Here is a 25833-nt window from a genome sequence, read left to right on the forward strand (position 1 = left end):
AAGAAAACATACTAAAACCCATATTGACTGTTTACCCCTCTTAGCAAAAGGCTGAAGGAGGCCATAATTCTTAATGACCAGAACAGCATCTCACCCTGAGACTGAGGCACAAACACTAAAGATGACAAAATTGCTCACTGTAATGACACTTTCCCAAAACATCAGCCGTACCTTCTTTTGAAGCTCAGTGTGAAGAATTTCTAAAATCTACCATTTCTGTTCATCTTTCATTATTATTACTTTTAATATATATATATATATCTCAAATGGGATTTGGAGCATCAAAACAATTCAAAAAACCTCTCCCAGAGGTTTTTTTAATTTCCCATTATTCTGGCACTTTGTACAAAACAACACACCAGTCAACAATTTCCCGTCCAGTGCCAACTTCTGCTTCAGGGAAGTCAAAAGGCTTTATCATCTTATTCCAATGCAAATCTTTGAAGAAAACCACCTTGCTTAACCAAAAATTCCTAAACTTTTCCTGCAGATGCAATTTCAAAAGAATGCAGAGGGAACAGACACTTCTGAGCAGTCTGAACATATTCCTCCAGACATGGCATGCATGCAACTTTGTGAGCTGAGAAGATGATAAAACAAAGGGCCTTTGGAAAAGTTACAGCTCACAGAATATTTTGAAAAGGGTCTCCTAAAGGACTACAACAGTATTAAGCAAGTGTGCACTTCATTGGCCACTGTTCATATGTCACATTCAGTCTCCCTCTGAAGAGCTACAGAATTCAATGAGTTTCTAACACAGATAGCAAAATATGGGTGCAGTGACAAAATATTTTCTATTATTAATGCTATATTCAGTATGTTTCCTGAAACTTTACTGAACACAACTCTTCACAATATAGGTCAAAGTTTTCATCAAAGTAATGTAATTATAATCCTACAGTGTCTATTTCTAATTATACTATGACCTATAAAAGTTAGCTGAGTAATGTCTCAGGGAATAGAGAAGACTGAGCATTAAGTTTCAACTACAAAAAAAAGTTATAAACTCCCCATCGAAACAAGGGACACATGACATTGAAACATTTACACACAACAAACGTATTTTTCCTTTCAGAAGTGAATGACTTAAATTGTTTAAACAAAAGACTGCAATTGCAGAAAGTTTACATTACGTAGTACAAGGAGTGAAAGAGACCAAACACACTTCTCTCAATGTTCAGAAATGTACATCCATTGGGGAAAAGATCTGACCATTTTGCATGTTAGATTTACAGTGCACAGGAAATGAAACATTATTTCAAACCAAACACGTTTAGGTCATGCAATACTTCTTTAGAATTTGAAAAACTACGGATTAAAAAACAAAAATTGCCTTTACTGATAAAAAATGCAAATGGATAGTTTATTGCTTTAGATATTTCCTATGTTTTGGAAAGCTTTCCACTTTAGTGGTGTCTTACCTCATTTATACTGGAGAGAGAGTTTTCAGGTATCAGCTTTGCAAAAAAATGACTGTCCCATTTCTTTTCCTCAGCTAAAGGAGTTACACACAACCAGCAATTCAGAAAAAAAGGGTCTGTTTACAAGACAGACATGTAAGCCACAGATGATATGTAACCCAATCCATCTTCAGTGCCGAGTCAACAGCTTTTGTTTTGCATGAAATATAGCAAATAATCTGCTGCCTCTACCTGAGTGACTGTGTAGATCAAGTTTAGGCCTGCCTGCTCTTCCCTTGCACGTTCGGAGCTACAGTCGCGATTTCTCAGCATCCAGATCTGCTGTATGGCAGCTATCTGAAATTTCATCCCACACTTGTAGACTTGCAATTAGCAAGGTTATTTTAAGCAGTGACCTAAGTTCCAGCAGAATGCTCATGGCATTATGACAGGAAGGAATCCAGTATGATATCGGTCACTTGGTAACCCCATAAAGCTGATCACAGAGACAAGCCAGCCTCTAATTCACAGGGTAAAAGTAAATATCTGTCCCCCAGCTTATTCTGATTTTCATTTTTGAACTTTGAATAGGATGGAAATATTTACTGGGTTAATGTTAGGAAGTTTAGAATTTATTTTAGGACCTGGTAGATCATCTGCTTGGAACAAATGTATTAATAGGAAGTTATAACTTCCCCAATGGAGTGATTCATCACTTACAAAACAGAGGCTGTTACTTTGGTAAGGGTCACATTTGCAGGCATTACCTATTATGTTATGGGTGGGAGGAGAAAACCACTTAAAGAGCTGAACTTACTACAACTGGACTCTCTTATCTTCCCCTTAGTTCTCTTGAAGAGGGCTCCCTCTTCTGTACAGGGCCTCAGCTCCCCCCCCATTTGCCCTGAATTCCTTCCGAATTCCCTAGCTGTCTAACTATTTCAAAGTCATGTCGAAAGGCTCAGTCATACCTCCACACCCTCCATTCGCTGTTCATTCCCATTCCTCTCCCCCCTCCTTTCGTCTTTTTTGTTCCTGGATCAGCTTTCTTGCTCCCACCCATTCTCATACTTCCAATAGTGGCAGATCTAACCTCACAGATGCAACCACGACAAACAGCTCCTCTGACTGTCCCAGATGACAGCTATAATAGTCAGCCAGCTTGTGCACACGCACACAGGACAAGCTTTTCTAAAAGCACCACAAGCAGGAACACCATTAAGAGAAAAATTTCTTCTAAAGGAAATTGTACATGCACACAAGCTGCAGACAATCAAGAAGCACGGGTGGATGAACGGAGTTGGGAACGTGAGATCATCTTGTTTCAAGTTTTCCATTTATATAAATCTTCAGGAAAAAAAAATTATTTTAAATCAAAATTCTGTAAATAAACTTTTGAAGCACTTGACTAGAAAAAGTGCTCAAAAGCAGCGTAGCCTTTCTCTCCATGATACCCAGTTTATATATGTGACTCATCACCCATGATCTAAAAAATGGGTTTTACAGCCCAATATGTTTCTGTGATTCTCAAGTGGGATACAAGAGACCAAAATTAAAATCTCTTTTGTACTTGGCTTTTACTGATTCACACATGTGTAGCTACGTGTGGAGTACATCATTACATCATTTCAGATAATATAATCGAGTCTAAATATCAGAATGGACATGTTCAAATTTAATGAAGTTTAAATTAACTAATATTTTCTTTATTATTAGGTTGCTCATAATTTCACCTAAATTTTCCCTAAGCACCCCCCTAAATCATCATAAATGATAAGGGGAAAACATATCAGTTACAAGCAAGAAATAGACCAAAGCAAACAAAAGAGATAAGTTCTAGCATGGCAGATTTTGCAGTCTGAGCATCATCGTAATTTAATTCAAAAATCAAATTAATTTAACAACAAATCTGTCCCAACTGCTGGTCCTATTGAATGTATCTGTATTTATTTAATGTCTTCAGAAAAAATATGCAAACAAATGCACCTATGTGAGGCACAGAGAAGTAGCAGACTTTAAAATCGCCTTTTGGTTAAGAAAATACCAGTGAATAGTGCCTTTGGCATTTTCATTGCTGGCATTTAAACTGAGAATCACTGAGAAACTAAATCATTTTATTCACTGCATATCTATCCTGTATCCCTTTGTTACAGCATATCTTCCTTCTGCACACAGCAAAAACTGAAGGTTTAATCTATTCCTCCCTACATTTTCAAATTCTTTCTTTCAGAATCTAAGAAATTAAGAGGGGTGCTTGGGATGCACATGCTGGCTTCCTATTTATTCTTCTTTATTCTATTAAAGAAGTGCACAGAAAACAGATGAAGCTGCAGATTTCACCCACACTTTTCAAGCCGATTATCGTATTAAAAATTCCTCAATGTGTTACCATTACACAGTATGACTTGACATATTCAGAGATATATAATGTAATTGAAAGATGCTAAGTGGAGCCAGACTTTTCTGTTACAACATTTCATCACCCTCCTGAAAAACCAAAAGCTGAGTAAGGCTACTGCAGAGGAATGCTTTGTCTAAATTGCATTTCTAATATTTCACAGAGAATAAATAGCTAGACAAATGACAGTTTCAGCTTTTGCCCTGAAGGATTTAATCATGCGAAACTCTAAACATGGTCTTTCCTAGGAAATGAAAGGCTGGTTAAAACTGGTTTTCCCTCTCCTATTCCAACTGACTGATTGTCACATTCCAGACATTTCTAGGCAATAGGATTACATCATTCAATTTTTTTTAATGGAAACAGCTGTTACATCCAATATTCATGACCTTTAAGTTTTCAATATGAAGTTATTCAGCTGCTCTTTCAGTCCATCTGAGCTACAATGAAGTGAAACTGCACAAAAGACCAAACAGTTTTATTTCACAGTTATATGAATGCACATATTGTTCTAAGGTAAGAGAAAGAAAACAGAGCTTAGGGGAAATGCGACATATGAAAATCTTGGTCTTATCACTGCTTCAGCGGACTGCCAGTCCCTTATTCATCTCACACTGAAAATGAGTACACTGTTTTGTTGCATAGTTCACATTGCTTCTTACTAGCATTTGATGTGCACAGCTGTACATGTTATGTGTGAATAATTCTTATAGGACTTCATAGAAGGAAAAAAATGGAGAAAGCTCACATTTTTAAAGCAGAGGGCAGAAATTTCTGAGGATATGTGCCAGCTCATATGGGCTGAACTTGAAGCTCAAAAAGAGGCTGTTTATTTTATCTCTTTTTATCGCCCTTTTTTTTTTTTTTTTTGGCAGTGAAGGAAAACATGAGCACATTTGGATAAAAGGATGAGTTTAGCATGCTTCCAAATTTAGAAAGATATTTAGACAGTCATTAACTTATCAAAGGAACTTAAGCAAAATCCGTTATGGTCTACTTAATGTGTATGGGCATTTCTCCTGCTGAAATTTTATCATGCTGGAATACTTTCTATTACCAGGATGTTGCTATATTGATGTCTGCATTTCTCCCAGAAAACTTGCTTTGTAATAATGCTTACTACAAAAGCCCATTTTGATTAAAATACATTGTCAAATGTAAACAACACAGTTAAAGAACAATGCTATTAAAGAGAACGAGCTTGCCTTACAACAGCCAGGGAGGATTGAGGTGATGACAACAGCAGCGGTCCAGTGGATTGGTGGGACTGAAAGGACTCGTTCTTGCTCCTGATTTTGCTACCAGTTTATTTTGGACTTCAGTAAAAGTCCTGTTGTGTCTGTCTGGTCTGCATTATATCAAGTATTCAGTGGGGGGGGGAGCATGCTAACTCACACTGTGTAAACAACTTAAAAATAGTGTAAAAACTACTAAGATATTTTTTCTAGTGGCCTCTGCAGAACTGGAGAAGCTGTAATTCTGTAATCTCTAAAGGAACATGGGTTATACAGGGGGCCCTCTGTTCAGGGGCATCTTTAAGTTGCATGCTGTCTCCCATTAACATCACAGCCAGACAGCTATTTTTTCATCTAAAGCATAGCAGAAAAGTAATATTTCAAGGGAGTATCAGTATAAATATTTATAAATATCAGTATATACATAAATGCAGACATGCTTCCCTAAAGGCTCTATATCAGCTTTACCATTGCATGACCAAGCATTTTATTCTGTAAATCTTATTATGCTAATTTAACATGTTACGAACATTTTTTTTTCATATAAACGTTTAAAAAAAAAAAAAGCTTGCACATTCCTATTGATGCTCCAAAGCTGTGTGCATGCGATACCAGCCCAGCTTTTTGCTTGCCTGGGTTTTGCCCCAGCAGCAGCTGCTCAGACATTCATTCATTCCCTCAGCCGCCGGGAGCACCAGGTGGTGCTGCAACACAACCACAGCTGCGCCGTGCTTCTCGGCTATTCCAACTCACTAAGCATTATTGCTAAAGACTAGGACGCAGAGGCTCTGCGTTTTCGAGTTTTGATTCATTTTTACAGAAACTCTAGCCGCCTATGTCACCACATTCACCGTGGTCTCAGAAATGCGTTAGGAACAGAAATAAAGGAAAAGAAAATGAATGTACATAACAAATGCAGTTAACTACACACAACATCAATATTATTTAAAACTTATAATTTATCTCCCTAAAAGAAAATCTTCCTAGACAATGAACCAAGGAGAAAAATTACAAAGATTTGCCTACAATACTACATGAAACAAAACTCATGCCTTGCAAAAGTAATTGCCCTATTGGGGGTGTAGTGCAAGAAAGCCAATTTAATCCTTTGTAGAAAAATAACAACGTACGACATTATAAATGTGTTATTTTCATGCTAAAAGGAAAACGTTCAAATGTATGTTACTAAACTCCACATTTAAGTGGTCCCATATAGTTAAAGAGCTACTCAGGAACACAAAAAACATCATGAATGTTTGCAAAACTGTGTCCTAATCACAGATTAACTATCCAGTTTACTGAGTATTACTAATATAGATGTTTACAGATGTACAGATGTTATAGAGGTAATATTTTTGTTGTTCATTTTGGCACTGACAGGCAGACTTCCATGCGCCAGGTGATTTCCCAGCTGCAAGAGTGAAGCCCACCGGCACGGAAGCTTGCTGAAGGGAGGCCTTCAGAGTGGACTTGAAGCATTCAGCAATTTCAGTTTAATGGAGAATTCTGGATGAATTATTGCAGATTTCTAATGTATATTTGCTTCTTAACTGCCATTTTGCCCTACCAAAATTAAGCTGCCGCCTTTGTACAAACGTATTTCTTATTGAAGGACAGATTATTCACACAGCAAGGCAATAAAAGCCGCATCCATTCTGATGAAATAACTGGCCCTTAGTCTCTAATAAGGTAAGATGCAAGACGAAGCATAAAACCCCCGTTAGAGTCCCATAAGTGGATTCTAGTAATGCAGGACAGTGTGAACATGCATCACTGCTGGCTAGCTGATATGCTGCAGGAGCATATCACGATTGTACCAGGAACTCTTTGAAGCAGGACCAAGTCCTACACCCTTAAAATCTCTGCCTTTTTTTTTTCTTTCAGCATACTAGAGAATGTATTAAAGATTTTAAACTGAATTTCCTATTTTCATTTCTATGGTTATAGAAAATGAACAAAATCAGACTTTTTTTAAAAAAAAAAAAGCCTACTAGAATGAAATATGGCCCATGCACAGAGACTGGCATTGTCCTTCACTTCCCTGCTTCATTTCCAATGCAGTAAGCATTCCTTAAACACATGCTCTGGCAGGCTCTTGCCCTCTCCACAGAACATGGCATTGGTCCAGGTAAGGAAAGAAAGAAAACTGCTTTTTAAAATAGCAATTCAGCATGGTAGCAGATGACTCGGCAATGTGTTTCAGTGAAGGACAAGAAGGAAGATGAAATGAAGAAGGACAAGAATCAGATGGGAGTTTGGAAAGAGAAAAATAATGAGCACTTGGGGAAAAAAAAGGCAGAAAGAAAAAGAAAACAGAAGGGAGAAGCTGGAAAAATAAAGCTAACAATGTGAAGAAACTATTTGGAACTTCAAAACTGAGCTGCTCCACGCTGGTCAACCCCTATGTATTCTTCTGAACAGAGGAAAAATCTCTTTCACCAGTTTCTAAGACACCTATATATAATGCGGGTTATTCCCTGGTAACTTTTCAAGTAACTGCTACAATAATTGAAACCTATTATGAACATTGTATTAATATTACATTGTCATTCCCATTCAATATCTTTTTCAGATCTCCTACATGGGACAACAGAGTAGCAAAAGCCAGACAACTAAGAACTGGTGCAAAATTCACAGATCAGTCATGAATATTTTAACTATAAAACTGAGAACAGTGGATTAAATTGCAGTGGAGATCACCATGAAGTCAGAAAAAAAAAGGGGGGGGGCAGGGGGGAGAAAGGGGGAGAAAGAAAAAGAGGAATAGATATAGAGAAAAGATATTGTGATTGTTTCACTGGTAATTAGGATCAAGAAAATCTGGAACAGATTTGAGTCAGGAAAGCTATCCTTTCAGATCTCAGATAAAAGCAAAAGCATTTAATTTAAATTGTAATGCAGTACAAGTATGCTTTCAGCATTTCTTACTTATTCTACCTCGTGTTTGAAAAATAATATAGCATTGTCAATACTTTGGGTTTCTTTGAAGGAAAACAATGCTATTCGTACCCAGAGATGCAATGTGCCTCTTGAGAAAAGAGACTGGCTCCTTTCCCTTGTATGCTTTTTTCTTTCTTACTTCTGCATTAATCCTTCATGTTGAAATGCTGGCTGATATTCATAAACAGTGTGGATGCTTAAACTAGTCTTTGAAGAGAAGATTATATTTGTGTGCATCATACATGAGAATTCATATCATGTTACACACATTTACAGGTTACACACCGTGTAACATTTGCTAATTCAACACAATGTACCAAAATTATCCACTGCAAGATACGATGCTAGCCCTATGTGAAAAATATGTATAGAAGGGGTCCCTGTACCTCCTAATGCGAATGAGAATAAATGTGTAACAAACTGTTCTGTCTCCACCACGAAAGCAGGCATCTGAACTTTCAGAAAGTCCCTATAAACTCTGTACGAAAGAATTCCCGATGACCTCACCAAAGAAATATTTTCTCCCGAGGTTTCACTCCATCTCTAAGCACCACCATATGAACATTTTCACAAGCACAGCGAATGCAGCTATTGGCCCTTCTTGGCGGGGAAGGGGTGGGGGTACAGCAACTACACACTCCACAAGGAGCCATTTGGCTCAGATCATTTCCTAGCCTGAGCGCACGCCCCTCTGAAGGAGTGCCTTGCTTCTTCAGTCCTTAGCAAGCCAATCCTATGCTTGCTGTGGTGCGCTTCTGTGCTGATGTGCTCTTGACCTTTCCACTGAATCATCTGTTTCTTTGAAATTTTTAAGCCTTACATCTCAAGTCACCTTATCTTCATTATTTAATTGCAAACGTAACAATTTCATGGCAAAAAGGACATTCAAAACACAAGATAGCTTAAATGGTACCACACACAGACAAGTTTTACTGCACTGTCCTTGGGAATATCCCTCCTTCTTTTGTCCTGAGTCTCACGATACTTGATGATAGTCTTAAGTGCCCAGACTGTAAAATTCATGTATTACCCCCAAAATCCTGCACTTAACTTTTCTAGTCCTGCTTGTTCCTTAAAAATATAGCCTCAAAATAATTGCTGAAGAGCAAATAAGAATATTCAGTTTAGTATTTCAGCTCTACGATTATAGAGCATAGCTGGCTACTGATTTTGCAGACTTCCGTTTGATGATTTTGTATCCTAGCTGCTGGACAGTGTTGGGATATAGTGACAAATTCCAGACGTGCTTTTCACAGAAGGTGATGGAGTGGTGTATGAACCATTCTGCTCATCCTGCACAGTTTAATAGCTTTGAAAAAAAAAAAAACAATTCTGTCCCTATTATTCTGGGAGTTATTTGGATAATCTAGCATATCTAGAGGTACAATATAACATTGCTCCTCAAGGACAATTCTTGCTTCCCAAAGGACATTAACAATATTCCATCATGTCAGATGTTTTTCTTCTGTCAGTGTGCTAAATAGACGTATAGGCATAGAATAGCCCTCAAAAGCTATGGAGAACAAGAGACCAGTTATTGAATTACAGTTCAGCTTGTGGACAACGGCAAGCACAGAGCTCTTACAAATACACATGGATTAAGTGATGTATTATGGTGAGTTGTAACACAGTAGATCAAACACTTTAGGATGGATAAATCAGAAGAATCTTGGATGAGGAATAAGCGGATATACAAATACTGAGGTAGTGGTAGCACTAAATTTCTTTTATGGTATTGTAAGCATGCTATATATATACACACGTGCATTTATGCACATGTCCTTACACATATGTTAATAAGTACATATTTGAGACTGTCCAATCATAATCAGATTGGAAATGCAAAAATAAAATCAATGTCCTATACATTACCATATAAATTAGAGTAAAATCTGAAGAACCTATACCACAGAAAGATTACTTGCTTTCTTGCTTTTTGAATGTTTGTATAATTCATGGCCAGAAGCCAATGCACTCATCACAAACAGATAAATGGCACTACCAAAAGATAAGACTGTATATTGTAATTTGATTCAAGTCCCATTTGAAGTTTGTAACCACTGATAAGGGCAGGTACAGTTGTGGGGCTAACTAAGGAGAAAAGAATCAATAAATTTTACTGAAAGGTGCAAAATGTGTATTCTCAGCCAGTGCAGATTATGAGAAGTAGGCGCACTGCTCAATGGGAAGGGGAAGTCAGGATGCATTAACAGATTCAGTAGATTTTCTGTTTCATGAAAACTTATGAAAGGTCTGTCAGAATGTTGGAGTACTACAACATCTAATGCACGGCTGCTTTAGGCCTTCTGCGTTACACATGTTTCCCAAAAAGAAATGGAAACATTTCCAAAAAAATGTGTTCCACCTTTTGAAATGCAAGGCATAGAATTACAACTGCCTCCACAAAAGCTATTGTCTTCCTCCGGGGAGTCCTTTACCAGGAGAAAGAGGAGAGTGCATTCATAAAGGTTTAACAGATGGAACCCGTAAATATGAATTCTCCTTCTGCTCCCCATTTCTGCTCATTCCATTGTAAATGGTTCTGCTCCTGTTCAAAGCAAAAGCTTGCTCTTCTGTCTCTGATTCTGCACAACTTCACCAGAGATAGTTACGTGGAATGCATTCAAATCTTTGGATCTTTTGCACGAACACACGTAACGCTGCTAACACTTCTTTACCCACAACTCAGGGAAGCATAAAACAATCCAAGAAAGATAATCTAGTTTGTCTTTACAACCTTTTTGACAAAGAGGACATCACAATAGTGGCACTGCCAGTCAGACACAAGCCTGAAGCTACGCTCTCGCCCAGCCGTGCAGCCCAGCTGTATTTGTTAGATACAGACAATGGGCCAAGGTCTGGAGCAATCCCTAGGGAAAGCTCAGGGCTCAGCATGGTTCCCAGGCTGTCCCAGGGAGGCAGATAAGGAGTGGGCAAGGCCACGCCAACTGCAGCTTAATGCTCTGGAAAGCACCTCACACTCAAGTCAGTTATGGGATGGGAGCTGTGTCAGAGAAATGGGAAAACAGCTGATGCTGTGGATAAAAAATGTAGGAAATGGGGCACAGTAAGAGTATTTCCATCTTTAGGGCAACAGCTCAATTATAAGTATAAGCACAGCTATACAGACAGGCACTTGCCTTCTCCAAGAAAACGCACAACACCTTGTTGCTGTGCTTGCTTGCTTATCAACTGTGAGAATTTACTCAATTTGCAAAGAAATCACATCAGTTCACAGAAGATTCACTCTTTACTGGTTAACTGGTTTACTGGTTAAGGGATTCTGAGGAAGAGTTCATCTAATTCAAGAGGCAAGTACTAAAGGATATTTAAAAACTACAAACTTGTGGAACTTGTTTTTGCTTCTTACTGAAATTCGAGTGTTATGTTACTGAAATATTCATATTGCATTTCTGACATTCAGACAGCAATCATCCCATAACCCAAAATTTCTTTCAACTCTCTCATTATAAAAGCTCATCAGGCAATTTTGACAATAATAAAGCAAACAAAAGAATTCCTTACATTTTGTGCAACTTTCTGTGTCTGTTCTTTGACTACTCCCTTAAGTCATATTATAGTTTTTACATACCTACTGTAAGGGACATGTAATTATAAATTGAAAAAGAAACAAACCCCACCAGTATATCGACCAATAAGAAATACGTCCACAAAGCCTACTAAAACATGCAAAGTAAAAAACCATGTGTAAACATAATAGTTCACAATGTGGATCAGAACCAGATGCATGTTATAAAACATAATAATATCCTTCCTTCTAAGCTATATATAGACTCAAACTAATCCCCAAGAAATAAAACACCAGGAGGATTTATGTGGCACAGCTTTTTGTATGTTGATATATATATATACAAATGTATAATTACATAAATATGTATTTATAAAATTAATTCTTTCAACAGTCATAGGTACTCTAATAAAAATTCTCACTGGCATTATTACTTTCAAGTAAGAATAATGATATAGTGTCACTGATTTAACTTCAAAAGCTGACATTATTAACTCTTACTCATACCTTCAAAATTATATCAATTTATTTTTTTCCACTAACTCTGGACATCAGTAGTGTAATTCTCATCACATCTATGTGTACTAGACAACAAAATACATTCCCCAGCAAATGTTTTCATTAATTAATTTGTATGATGAGTTAACATACAACATTTCTCATCATACTGAAAAGTATTTATATCATTACATCCAATAAACATTTGTGTTTGAGTCAGATTAGGATAGAGACCAGAGAAGACTAATAGGTAACATCTGTGCAGAAATTTGATATTTACTGTAATATTTCTCCAGAGACCGCTGGCAGAGTACATTAGCTCATGTTTCTAAAGCCTGTGTTAGTGCAGTTTAACGTAGGAGCAATATGAAGTGAGAAGAGGGGAAAAATAATCATTGTACTTGGTCAAAGTGCACTTCCATGCATTTGTGCATTGCTGAAGTCTAAACCAGAAGTTCTGGAATACATATATATTTCAGAAGTGTAGACATCTCAATGGGAGTGAACTGTGTGGGGTTTTTGTTGTTGTTGGAGGGGGTTTGTTTGTTTTTGCTGTGTTTTGGGGTTCTTTATTTAGAACTAGGAACTTGTTTCTGGACTCAGATTTGCACCAGTCCTGGCAAGTCTGAACAGCTTTGCACCTAATTTCTAAACCTAGCATCTAGCAAATAGACATTTATGTTTACTTGAACATCGTTTTCACCTTGAAGGCACTGACCCAGTAGGTGAGCCAAGAACATGCCTAATACCTCCAGCATTGTGCTCTGTAAAGAATAGTGCATTGGCTTCTGCTTGTTTGATAGCACGCAGCCAAGGAGGTACAGTTTTGAGGGATGCAGAAGTGGTTTTGTTTTCATCAGGCAGAAGAGAATTTAGCCTAAAATTTACAAAGACAAGATGAATCTTATAACCATGGTAAAAAAGAACGTGTGATATTACTGTAGTAAAGCATGTTAAGAATGCGGTAAATAAGTCACATCTTTTTATTAAAAATGTGAATCTGAGCAAGACTGTAGAAATGCTATATAAGTTGGAAGGCTTCTAAACAGTGAAATTCTTTGATGAAATAGATTTTGAGAAACTCAGATTTATTTCTGGTACTCCAGGTTTTCCATTTTGGCTTTTTCCAAAACAGGAATACTCTGGACACAGATGGCAAGATAATAATTATATTTAATAGCTACATAATATTTTTTATATATATATATATATATAAAGGCACAAAACTACTCAGATAGTAAGAAAAGCTAATAAAACCACCTGATGTTCAAGTACCAGTGGAATATAGAAATATTTTACATGTTTATATAAACATATTCCACTGGCAATGTTTTATATAGATAAATTTATTACCAGTCTTTCACCATACCTTCATAAGAAAACTTGTTTTTGATTTGCAGCCAGTCAGGTAGCATATTTCTGCCTATGCAGTATTTATATTAAGCCATCTGGCTAAAAAAATATAAACAAACTCACATCTGCAGTTACTTAGATTGTAATCCACAAAGACTGTCAAATCTTTGGAATCTCTGCACAAAGCGCAGTGTAACACATGATATGCTTATAGTCAAATCACTATTTATTTGGTGTTTAAGTGCTTCAAAAACATATGACCTGTCAACAGATGGGATTTTGGGTTGGATTTTGAAAACGAAAATTGAGGAATAAGAGCAAAGTAATTTTATACATGTTTCCCTTGAAGTGATTTATCCAAGACAGAAGTATACTTTACATAGATGACTAAGATCTAAAATGTTATTACCAAACGTGCCGAAAGGAAGTCCCTAATACTCAGAACGCTGAATCTGTACTACGCCTGCAGCTAGCACTTTATTTTTGTATCTGAAGTTAATAAGGAACTTGAAGATTCTGAATAATTTCATAATTGCTTCAAATCTTCAGTGGACATGCAAGTCAACTATTTTAAGTAAATGCTCTAATAAATTCTTCAGTGAATTTGTTTTTCACTTATGCCTGTTGAGAGTATGAAGAACTCCCTTCCCCCTAAGCATTCAACTGAAACATTTGAGCTCTTTCAAACTTTAAAAATCGCAGGTGAATGTTTTCTGAGAAGCTTACAGCTTTAACAGGATTACAGTGACTGAAATTTATCAAGTGTCCTTAGTTGAAAAGAGTCCTTTTGAGATACAGTCTCACACATTTAGGAGTTGTTAACTAGTTCAGACTAAATGAAGAAGTTACATTTTCTCTACAGGTCTGGACCACTTTCACCTTAGGAGTTTTTGATGATTAAATCCTCACTAGCTGTAGACTGTCTAAAATAGTTCTTAAAAACAAAATCATATCAGAAACAGTTATCATATTACACAGAGGAGCCTTGAATATTTTTGTTATCTGAATTTCATTTCAGTGAACTTTACCTAATTTTATTTCATATGCAACTTAAGGTGACACCTTTACAAAATTGTTAATGATGCCAAAATCAACGAATTACCATACCACTTGCTCTCACCCTATTTTCTAGACCTGAGAGTCCACAAATAGCACTGCCACACATTTATGAGCAACAACTCGTTACTCCTCAGATCTAAATACAATAGCCTCTGCTGAGCAACAAGTCATACTTTACAGCCAAATGTTTACTTCTGCAGGCATTAATACTAACATCCACACATGGAGGGTATAAAAGTCTGTCAGAGAAATCTGTTTCTTAAACCGTAGCTGTTGAACACACCCAGAAATCTCAAGAATCAATCTATGCAGTTACGAGTTATTATTTTCTGTCATCTTCTTTTGAAGAACTACTCTCAAAAATTTGCATACCAAAATTCACTTGAAGTACCACAGTCATATCTTGCTTACAAGCAAAACAGCTGAACTTAGTTGCCGTCAGCCTCTGCAATTAAGGTTTTATTTTCATTTCTCTCTTGTGGCAAACTTCTGTCCATCAAGAGAAAGCATTCCACACAGCATTTCCATTAGGAGCTTCATATACACAGCCTTCTGTAAAGATTGTCATTAACATTTTCTGTGACTATTTGCAAAGTGTCAGTTATGGTAACATGAAGAGGCTTACTGCCTCTCCAAGTTTGCTTATAATGTGCAGAGGTGTCTGTACAGTACAGAGACGGGGATGCAGCACCCTTGATTAAAGGTGGTTTGCCACAGCCAAAGACCGTTTAGCTGCAGCAGCAGGGTATGCTGTCATAAGCCTCAGAATAATGCAGCTGCTGAGAATCATCAAGCTCAGACTCAGAAAAGTAATTTGGTCCAGCTTTCAGTATTTATTCAATAAAAGCAGCAATACTTAATATCATGTAGGCAATAAAAGCCTCCTGAATTTAAGTGGAGGGGATGAGATAGAAAGACCTACAGTACCCTGGTTTTTACATTTTTGCAAAATGTTTGTAATGAAATGAAAAAGGAATTACTAACTGCAGATATATTAGAAAGTAATACCCTTTAATACCTTGCTTTGGTAATTCCTTATACTCTTATCCAGGGTTTAAGTATGAAGAGAAAGGCAACTAAAAATTATTTGTCTCTGTAAAGGTGGAAATAGAGGTGGCAAAATGAAAATGGCTACGTGCTGTTTGATTTCCATTCAAGGTTCATGAAAATCATGTCGTGAAGAGTCAGGAGAAAAGTCAGAAGATCCAGTCAAGACGTTTGAGGATGGCCCAGGTATCTTAGAGAAAGATGGCTGAAGTCTTTCTACTCAGAAAGAGAGAAAAGAGCCACGTCCTGCAAATATCTAAAGACATAATCAGCAGAAAATGCTATGCCATGCCTGCTTATATGTCAACAGAAGGTATGTGGTTCAGACTTGTAAGTCACAAAGTGGCGGTGGATTACTTTACTCCACAATAAAAAGCTATCTGATATCTGAAATACAGAATTTTAATCAACCAAAATGACATTTCATGCAAAATGAGAGGTTTTCCAAAGCCACAGATAAAAAGCAATAATCAGTGAGATGAAATGCTAGAACCCTCCCCTGAGAGGGTTAAGGAACATACAGTAAAACAGAAGAATGAGACAGATCCAAGTCAGGCCTCAGGAGGATTCCAAGAAGGAATTTACTGTAAAAGCAAACATTCAGAATAAAAAAGCCACATGGATCATGAAAGCATCTCAGCAGGTTAACACAATACAAGGGCAGAGACTGGGCACTTTTAGATTAGCTTGTAGTAAAAACAAGGGCTTTTTTCATCTATTTTACAAATATTTTCAATTGTTAAGAGCTTCAATGGATGTGTTAGAGAGATGTAAATGCATCCTAGCACAGCTTGAGTTAAGACTGATGACCAGATAAATGGCTAATACAAGGCATTCCAGACCCCAGAGAGTTATGATTCATGCATCTAGTGTAGTGAAGCACTCATGTGAAGCTGAGCTTTCCAGGAAATTTCCCAAGGGATGACATAAGACAAGCCTCCCACTCCTGCTGCTCGGCTAGTTCTGAGAGAGGGCATTGCAAAAGGGAGAGAAGCAAGTATTTTCAAAGGACCGGTGATGGCTAATAAGTTCTACGTCATACAGCAAGTCAAGAGACTAGCAGCAAACACCCAAACAAGCCACAGAAAACAGCGCTCCTGATTACAAAAAGAGCACAAGCACAGACAGATCTGCACCAGGAAGCCAGAGCAAGCCTTCACAAAAGAAAGATTATCTGTTTGCTGAGCAATTTTTCCAAGGAATAACATGAGGCTCCTATGGGCTCGATCGTCAAGCCAGCCCATCATCACCATGAGCCAATTGACAGCCAGAGGGAGGAAATCAACTTTAAGCACCTGAAACAAATAGAAAACAGCACGAAAATGCAATTGCACCTCTGCTGGCTGAGGAAAACAAACAATGAAAAAATAGTATTGCTGCCACATTACAGTGAAAAAAAAAAAAGATATTCAGAAGCCGTTATATTACAGACTTCTACCCTGAGTCTATATCATTTGTTTCTGTCTTTGATTTGGACCAAAGAGTAGAGAGAAGGCTCATTCAATCTGCAGATGACAGCAATGTGTGTGCTGGGAGGAGATGTTTCTGGAACACACCAGAAGGTTTGGAACTGAAAAAGTCACAGACACAAGAGAAATGGTGTGGGGAGATTAAAAAGGGGAAAAAAAAGAAAAAAAGAAAAAAATAGCCGTACAAAGGCAAAGTTCTACAAGTAAAACAGTACAGATAAAATAGATAAGAGATGAAAAAGCCTTAGTGCAGCAAAGGAGTTTGGGAGTTACAATGAATCACAAGCTGAACATGAATCAACCATCTCCTGCTGCTGTGAAAGAAGTAAACACTAAATTGGGACACATCATCTGAAAGACGTGTGAAATACTTTTTCCAGCCTACTCAGAAGTAGTGAAGCCTCACACTAAGCCCTGTGTCCAGCCTGGGCACATCATTTCCAGAAGGACCCAGATCAGTTGGAAGGAATCCCTCAGGGAGAAGTGAGAATTATTATAGCATACAAAAAAAGACGACCTGTATGAGATGTATTTTTTTCAGTATTAGAATAGAAAAGTACGGTTAGAAGGGACCTACAAAGACTGAGTCGAACTTCCTAAGCACAAAAGTTAAAGCACGTTACTAAGGATGTTCCAAATGCCCCTTGAATACCATTCTTTCAACCCAAGCCACAGATCAAGAACTCAGTATTCTGGGTGCTGTGCAAGCACAAAATGATAAGACCGTCCCTAGCCATAAGGCGCAAATAGAAAATATATTTTAAAAAATCTAGAAACCTAGAGGGAACATAGCAATATTTATGAATGTTCTGTAAAACCTCCTAAAAGGACAAAACATTTTAAATGTTATGTTTTTAAAGCAAGGCCTGGAGGTTAAGCTGGACCAAAAAAAAAAAAAAACACCTAGGGATTTATGTATTTCAGTAAGTATAAAATGAGAGACTACAGAAAAAAAGGCAAAAAAAATAGCTTTTCACTTCAGATACTAAAAGTGACCACAGAACAAGATGAGACTGGCTCCTGTAACCACACAGTGTAAAACTTAGGAAGGCTGGATCTAACCTGCCCTGGGGTAGGATCACAAATTAAGAACGACCCTTCGCCAGGTCTGTAAGAGAGGCACTTGTTTACTAGTTTACTAGATACTAAAAAAGACTTTTACATGTATATTTATGCTGATATTTCCACCTGTATATGTATACATATACATGTGTGTGTGTGTGATGTTAGTACTTCACAGGTTACAATGTGAAGTACTGATAAAGCTAATGTGCATCATGCTGGTCATAGTCCTACCATATAAAACGAATCTTATATTGCTGTTAAATTTAGTAACATTATATTGTAAATGTATTAATTTTGTATAATGTTTGTATAATTGCTTCAATTCCATTTACTGAAAATATGAATTACGGAAAGCAGTTAAGTAATTTTAAAATCAGTTATGTGAAGTATTTTTTTTTTTTTCTGGTTCTGATTTCTAGGGCAACAAAATAGCCTAGAGAAAATAGCTTTCTTTTCACGATACATTTACAGTTATAGCTGTCAGTTATCCTTGGATGCAATGAGATAACTGTATTCATGCTGACCACTCTTTACTCTTCCAAACATGTCACTTGTTTCCAACAAAGAACAGATTATTGTAGTTCCATTTATCGTATACTCTTGAGACTCTAGTATAAAAATCCTTTAGCTAAAGCCCTAGAAATAATGTTTAATAGCAATATCTGTTCATTATGCATTATAAAGTAAGAGGATACAAAGACGACAAATGATTTGAAATATATCTGAAGTCCGAATAAAAGCAAATCCACAGCATTTGTTTTTTTTGAAGTCGTACTTCTTTCTTGCCTGTACGCAGGCAAGCAGCTTACACAAGTTCTGTATTCCTAACGTCTTTAAGATTTTTTTGAGCTTTTTACTACTAGTTCAGATGACTTTTTAAAAAACTACTACTTCTTACATTACTCTTTGAATAATTACAAAATATATCAAATATTTTTAAAATGTCTTAAAATGCAATCATTATCTCGCACGCACAAAGATACATGCGCATATAGATATGCAGAAAAAAAGCACTTCCCTGTGAGTCCAGGGTCTGTATGCAGGCTATTTGACAGCCTCAGTGCCAGCCCCCTACCCCAGCTGACAGCCCACGTAACTGCACATAATTGAGAAACTTTCGCATTGTCCTTTTTCACGGTTGCATTAACCAGATATCTTCCTAGTCCCAAACAATCCCTAGGTGCTACAGGAATTGCTTACACAGGTTAAAAAAAAAAAAAACAACCCATTGACTCTTGCTACTTCACAAACTCTAAAAAAGAGAAAACTATGAGGAACACTCTTAATTTCACAGACCTCCATTTGGAAATAAAACATTTTACTGAATGTCTGATGGTGAATTGTATGTACAGAGCATTCCCATTTTGCCAGCAGGCATAGCTCAGTCCTGCTTGTGCCCCGAGCTGGCCCGAAGCTGTGTGCAAATGCCATCCACAAGCTCTCCCGCTCTTCAGTTTCAGCTCAGCTCTGCGCTGATTTGGCCACAAGCAATCCCAGATCAGCATGGCAGTGTCCAGCAAGATCTTTTATGTCTGCTTGCATTATGTAAAAAGCACATTCTCTAAGAGGCTACTGCATGTTGGGGACATAGGCTAGCATAGGGTCAAGGGCTAGCAAAGTCTACTCCAAATTTTTCAGAAAAATGGCAGGATCATAACAACCTTTGGTTATGACTGATTACAGTACAATTGCTCTGTGGTGAGCACTCATACACAGAGTTGTATTTTAAGATATCCTAAAGTCCCAGTCCTAAAATAAACATAAATAAAATACCATTGCGCTGAGTATGAAGGAAAACTATGTTCGCATAAACAGGCCTCAGAATGCAGGACTCTGAAGACAGCTCAGTCTGAAGAGATAATATTTGCTTGCTATTTTTGGAGGTTGTTTGCTGCTTTCAAAAGCATGCTTAATGTACTGCAGCAAACCAAGCCTTGCAAACAAACATGCGCAAACAGTCCTGGAGAATATTTGATTGAATTTCACCTTGAATTTCTATAGAACGTCTAAAGATTCAGCACTGAATTTTAAATTTGCAACCCAGAGAGTACTAATTACTTAAACAGACTTGATTTCAGTTGTTGAATTGGTGGAAGGAAGATTGTTGCTCTTTTGCTTTACACTAAACATTTTTTTTCCATTTTATTTTATTTTTTGACAAAGTCCAGTCTTGCTAATGGTTTTTCTTGTTGGAAAAAAAAAATGATTTATTGACTGTGACTATTCAGATCTTATCGCTTCATATTTCTTCAAGACTCAGAGATGAAAAAAATCTACATATTTACCACTTTGTATGTAGTCCCACCTGAGTTCAATCGTGAATGTAACCTTTACATGACTGAGAGACCAGGCGTTAGACCCTATCCCTACTGCCCTCGAAACTACATTTAGTTTCCAAATGAGCAGCCATGTTTATTGGGACACAGATTTGGGCGTTTTAGGGATTGAAGCCCATTAAAGTCAATGGGAATGGGCATTTTCAAAATTTCCAGTCAGATAACCTTTAGTGCTGTGTTAGCTGTTCTTAGAGTTTGAATGTCTTAATTTACATGGTTACGACTGTTGAATTAAGTGATAATTACTTTGAAAAAAAATCTGAGAATGATGCAGTTTCTATTATCTTCCTGAAATTAATTTACTTACTTTTTAGCACAGTCTGTCAGACATGCTATAGCAATCACAAAAAGGCTTATTGTTTACTTTGCCAGTAGCAAAAATACAGTGACCACCTTCACGTAAAAGTCTGCAATAAAAAAATTCAACCTACCTTTAGCTGTACTAGATGCACATCCACATGTTTGCTATCTGAGTCCTGCTGGACAGAGTAAGTCAGATCCCTGACTCTTTCAGATGTCATCCGAAGCCATGTCTCAATTTCTGGCAAATGGAGAACAATCTTCCAATCAGCACCGGTGTGTAGAGGAGGCGGCTTGTCATACTGCTGGCCAGAATCAAGCTCCTTCATGACATCCTCTTCCCCCTCTCTGTCCACTGTAGGAGTCATGTTTATTAGCATAGGAGATGCATCAGATGGCATGGGATCCAGGTCTTGTGTTCTCATTGGAGACAGTGCTACATCCATCGCTAACATGGGAAGATCTAAACCGTAATTCTTTCCAACATAGCTGCAAAGATAAAAAGAAAAGAGTGCTGTTATGAGACCATATTTGCCATGAAAATGTTCACAAGACAAGGAGTAAATGGGAACATGTGAGAGTTATCATACTTCATACGTTCTTCACCCTGTCTTCATCATATTGGAACTTTAGGAATAAATAGATTTTTCAAGTTATCTTTCACAATCTGAGCAAACAACTTCTTTAAAAAGAATAACAGTATTTTGTTTCTCTTACTACTGCAGACAATCACCTTGGAAATTACAACTTTCATTAATGAAAAGCGTGCTGATTTTCTACAACTGCAACGTGAGTAAATAAGATGAACATTGACAAAGCTAGCGGAATTTTACTGAACACCACAGGTTAATAAAGGTCTCATATTTGTAAACTAGCATTTATTAGAACATATTCCTTGGACTGAAATTTATAACCAAACACAAAATATCTCAAGTTTATGGAAGTCTTTTCCCAACTGCCTACTCAACTACTGGTCACGTACAACAAACATTTTTAAGGCAAATTTGAGACAACTATTGAACACACTTGGTTTATCTGTTGTAGGCATATTTTAGTTCTGAAATTTAAGTCCATGTAGTTTTGTTACATTAACAACTGTTGCAATAAGCAACAACTCTCTATCAAAACTTTATAGATAAGAATTCCATTGGGTCAAAATACATACCTAAAATTAACATGTCTTTTCATAGGAGTGGCTTTATTATAGCCCTAAGTTTGTGTATTCAACATACAGTTACGATATTCACTGGAAAAAGTAAATAAGGAAACATTTTCCTTTATTCCTCTTTCTCTGTATGGTCTACCTACATATAGCACAGAAGGCCACAGTAAAACCTATGTCCAAGAAAAAAAAAAAAGCTCAATAGCACGAAGCTAGGTTTGGAACTAAGTACCCAAAGCATTATGAAAACTTTCATTTAGTACAAGGTATAATTTTTGCTAATTTTGGAACGATTCAAATTTGATACATGCCTGCCTTTGATATACAGCTTCACTAAACCATAAACCAGCATTTACTTGCTTCTTCAATGCTTTGCAACCCTAACCTGTATTTAGTAAGTCAACTTCAAGAGGATTAAGAACAGATCCTTTTAAAGTCAGTTTTCTTTGTTTTAGCCAGTACACATCAGAAATACTTCTATATTTTAACAACCTTTTGATTGTATTTCCTTTCCATCGTGCTAATACTGCAAAACAAAAGAAATCAGTTATGCAGATATTACTTTGGGCATCATTCCAAGTTTTTACAGTTTTACTTCCCCCCCCCCCCCCAATAAAGACTGCAGTTTAGTTTTTGGCATAAACAACAGTAAGACAGCAGAAAAAGACCAGTGCCTTTCACTACTAAATCTACTACACTGTAACTACCACATTTCAGATAGACTTTCAGTATCCAAAGACTATTCTTGCAGGCAGTGAGTACCAATGAAGCATCCAAATATCACTCTACCTCTCATAGCCAGGAACAAGACAAAAAAAAAAAAGACATTCACTGTTCATTTAATTTTATTTCCTATCCTGCTACTACTTAGTAAATTATCTTTTGCACATCCATCACCCGCTCAAAACAATATTTGGAACTGCTATCAAGGTGTTAAATATTAATTTGGCACGTCAGAACAAAAATTTCTGTCAGTGCAATCAAAGGAAGGCAATGAAAGATTCCAATCACTCTCAGTGCCTGCTGCACAATTTCCAACTCTTCTAGCTCAATTTTTAAAACACTTTAGAATTAGATGGTGTCAAATAAAAAACACTGCAGCAAGACTCTATGTAATTAACATTTCAGGATACTGAGCATTTCTCACATTTGTCTCTTTCCACCACCTGTTTTTCAACTTGAACACTGTTGCCATACATTCTCAAAATATATTGCTAGACAAATAAATCAAATTGAAAACATTTTCTTTTAGATACCACTGCTCACAGCCCAGTTTTATAGCATGTAAATCAACTGTTCCAACAGCCAAAAATAATCATTATTCTAAGCATATTCTTCACATTATTTCCTCCCCCCAAAAAATGACATTTTGGTCAAGCGCATGTGGTCTTTATTTCTGCATGTTTACCAACAACGAATTAAACATGCCCACCAACAAAATAGTTGGTCCTGAATTGCTAAATGATGCAGAAACACAGGAAGTGCAGCACTTGCTTTGTAGTTTGTCCACAAAAAAAAAAAAAATGGTGCTCTGTGAGAGTTTTTCAACATGACTCAGCTCTAGTAAGGACATTACAGCAATTAGCAAACAGAAATTAAAACATGCTCCTGCAGAAGCAAACAAAAGCTAGCCCGTGCTGCATGCAGAGCATAGCCCCAGCTTTGATATGCTGAGCTCGCAATTAGCAACCATCTGGAACCTGCTGACCTGTTTTTTGTTACGATGTGCTTGACTCTGCATACTGGCTGTCCAGCATTACAGCTAATAACTCCTTAATCCTAGTTGCTCTTAAAGTCAAGTCCTTTGAATCTTTTCTTTCTGCCAGATCACAGCAAGTTGTAGCACTTCAAGTTAAGAAAAGGAGGAGAAATTTTAAAATAGAGCACTCTTTGCACATTAAAAAAAAAAAAAAAAGCTTGCAGAAGTAATAAAACTTACTGTGAATACTAATTAGCAAGGTCTGGGGCAATTTTAAAAAGTCTACGCATGCTTGAAAGGAGAAACTGTTGCAGCGAGACCTGACCGAATCTGAACGCTAGTAGGCAGATTCATTATAGCGTTTCTTGGCAGAAGAAAAAGGCATCGTCACGCCACGCCGCTGCGAGAAAGGCAAACCGAAAGCTTCTCTCACTCCCTCCGAGAAACCGGGCACGAACACGGTGGTGCCCCAGAGGGCTCCTGGAGCCAGCGGGGGACCAGCGAGCTCCTCCCGGCCAGCCCCAGCCCTGGCCCCCCTGCAGGCACCGGGGGACGGCACCGTGCCCACACGCGCCGGGCAACCCCAGGCCACGGGGACGGAAGGAAGGAGCCAACAGAGGCAACGAGCAAATTTCAAGGGGTTCTGCTCTTTGGATCGCTGATCGTGCGTACAGGTTTGGCTGCCACGCTTGTAAGCAGGTCGGCAGCCTTGCAGGGGGCTGCATTCACAGGGGTGTGTTAAGCTCCTGGAGCTCACTACCTGATCTGCTGTCCACACCGTTCTCACGCAGACACTCAGATCCGTTGACCTCTGGCTATATATCCGTTCCCCTCCAGCATTTAGGATATTAATTTATATCGAAGCCTGAAAGCCAAAACCAGCAAGATGGGATGTAGCCGTCCTGCTTTAACATTTCCACTATTTAAATAAATCACCATAACTAAAATATATCAAAATTCAGCAAAAACAATTGTGAGATTTGAAAAAGTGCATTTAAGAACAATAGTGCATATATCAAGCTGTCACAGACATCTAGTGGATTGAACATCTGCTAAAAAATGTATATGAATGAATGATTAAGCCAAACAATGCTTTGGGGTCATATATTGCACTGTCTGACATTTTAAGTGACTGACTTTAAATGCTCAGCTTAGAGTTTGTTATATTTCTGGAGTATTTTGTTTTTCCAGATTTTGTGACATGCACAGAAAGTGAATTGTAAACAATTATCTTAGGTGCTAAAACACTTACTAAAACTGAACACACTTCTTAGAGTTGCTCTTCATATGTTCCTATGCAAAAATTATTTTTGAAAAAAAAAAGGTTAAGAAGCTATACATTTCCATCTAATATCAATGGTAAAGTGCTTTATAAAGATAAATAGTTAAGTTCTGTCTTGTTTGCTACGTCACCAAATCCTGTTAGCATCGATAACAGTTCTGAGTGGGCAAACAATGCAAAATCAGAGTCTAGCTTTCCTGTAAACCAAATCCTTTCTGTACCTAGAATAGTTGTATAAACAAGATGGCTTTAAACTTGCACATGAACAGCTGAAAATGCATTTTTAAGTGCCCTGATCAATTAAAGTGGGTCTCAATATTTTCAGAGTCTAGCCGTATTTTCGCCAATCAGAGCATAAGAGATTTTTGCTGCCATTATTAAAAAAAAAAAAAAGCTCAAATTATTTGTTTCTGTCACTTCTGAAGCTACTGCTTTAGCTCACTGAAAGGGCACAACATTCAGAAACTACACAACAGCTACGAGCTTGTACTCTTTCTGGTGGTAGAAAAAAATTACACAGATGAATTAAGAGTTTTTTTCAGTTCTGTATATACAGTTCTATCCATTTTCATGGATACTTGTGTAAAAGGTGAGAAATCCTGTACGAGCACATGCACACATATGCTTTCTATCTTCATCTTTAGTAAAATGCATTATGCCTAACAGATGGCTGATTACCTTCCACTAATCACATAGGCAATCTCACTTCCCCCTGGTTTTCTGCTCAATCAGATGCTAACACTGTTATGCAAAACACTGAGCATGTGTGTTAACCATAATACAGTTAATCAATCATCACAATCCTTGAAAGACTTCTCTCACTCATTCTGCTTCCCAGTTATTCATATTTTCCTTGTTTATAAAGCGTGGTGCATATTCACTCTGCCAGCTACCAGATCATCCACGTTTTCCTGCAGCAGCAGTTGGTTCCTGTCAAACAAAGATTCATTAAGCATTTTACGCCATACAGTAGTCCAAGCATTGATCAGTGGTGCAGACACTGGGTCGAGTGAATGTTAATGAGCTCTGATTTTTTCTTACTGTCACTTATTGTAAAAATC

General features: G+C 37.4%; 1 protein-coding gene across 11 annotated transcripts in view; it reads right to left on the reverse strand.

The window, feature by feature from the left end:
- AKAP6 (A-kinase anchoring protein 6) overlaps positions 1 to 25833 on the reverse strand; it is a 283028-nt gene that overhangs the window by 203763 nt on the left and 53432 nt on the right. For 7 of the 11 annotated variants that reach the window (XM_066998060.1, XM_066998067.1, XM_048058598.2 and 4 more), the window contains one exon: positions 20761 to 21118. In XM_066998060.1, coding sequence (XP_066854161.1) covers positions 20761 to 21084 — 324 coding nt within the window. In that variant the 5' untranslated portion in view covers positions 21085 to 21118. Of the gene's footprint in view, positions 1 to 1421; positions 1845 to 20760; positions 21119 to 23499; positions 23637 to 23730; positions 24083 to 25833 lie in introns of those variants that run through there. The other 4 variants (XM_066998063.1, XM_066998064.1, XM_066998066.1 and 1 more) reach the window with 4 other exon arrangements.

This window comes from Anser cygnoides, chromosome 5 (genome assembly GCF_040182565.1).
Source record: "Anser cygnoides isolate HZ-2024a breed goose chromosome 5, Taihu_goose_T2T_genome, whole genome shotgun sequence".
Taxonomy (NCBI): domain Eukaryota; kingdom Metazoa; phylum Chordata; class Aves; order Anseriformes; family Anatidae; genus Anser; species Anser cygnoides.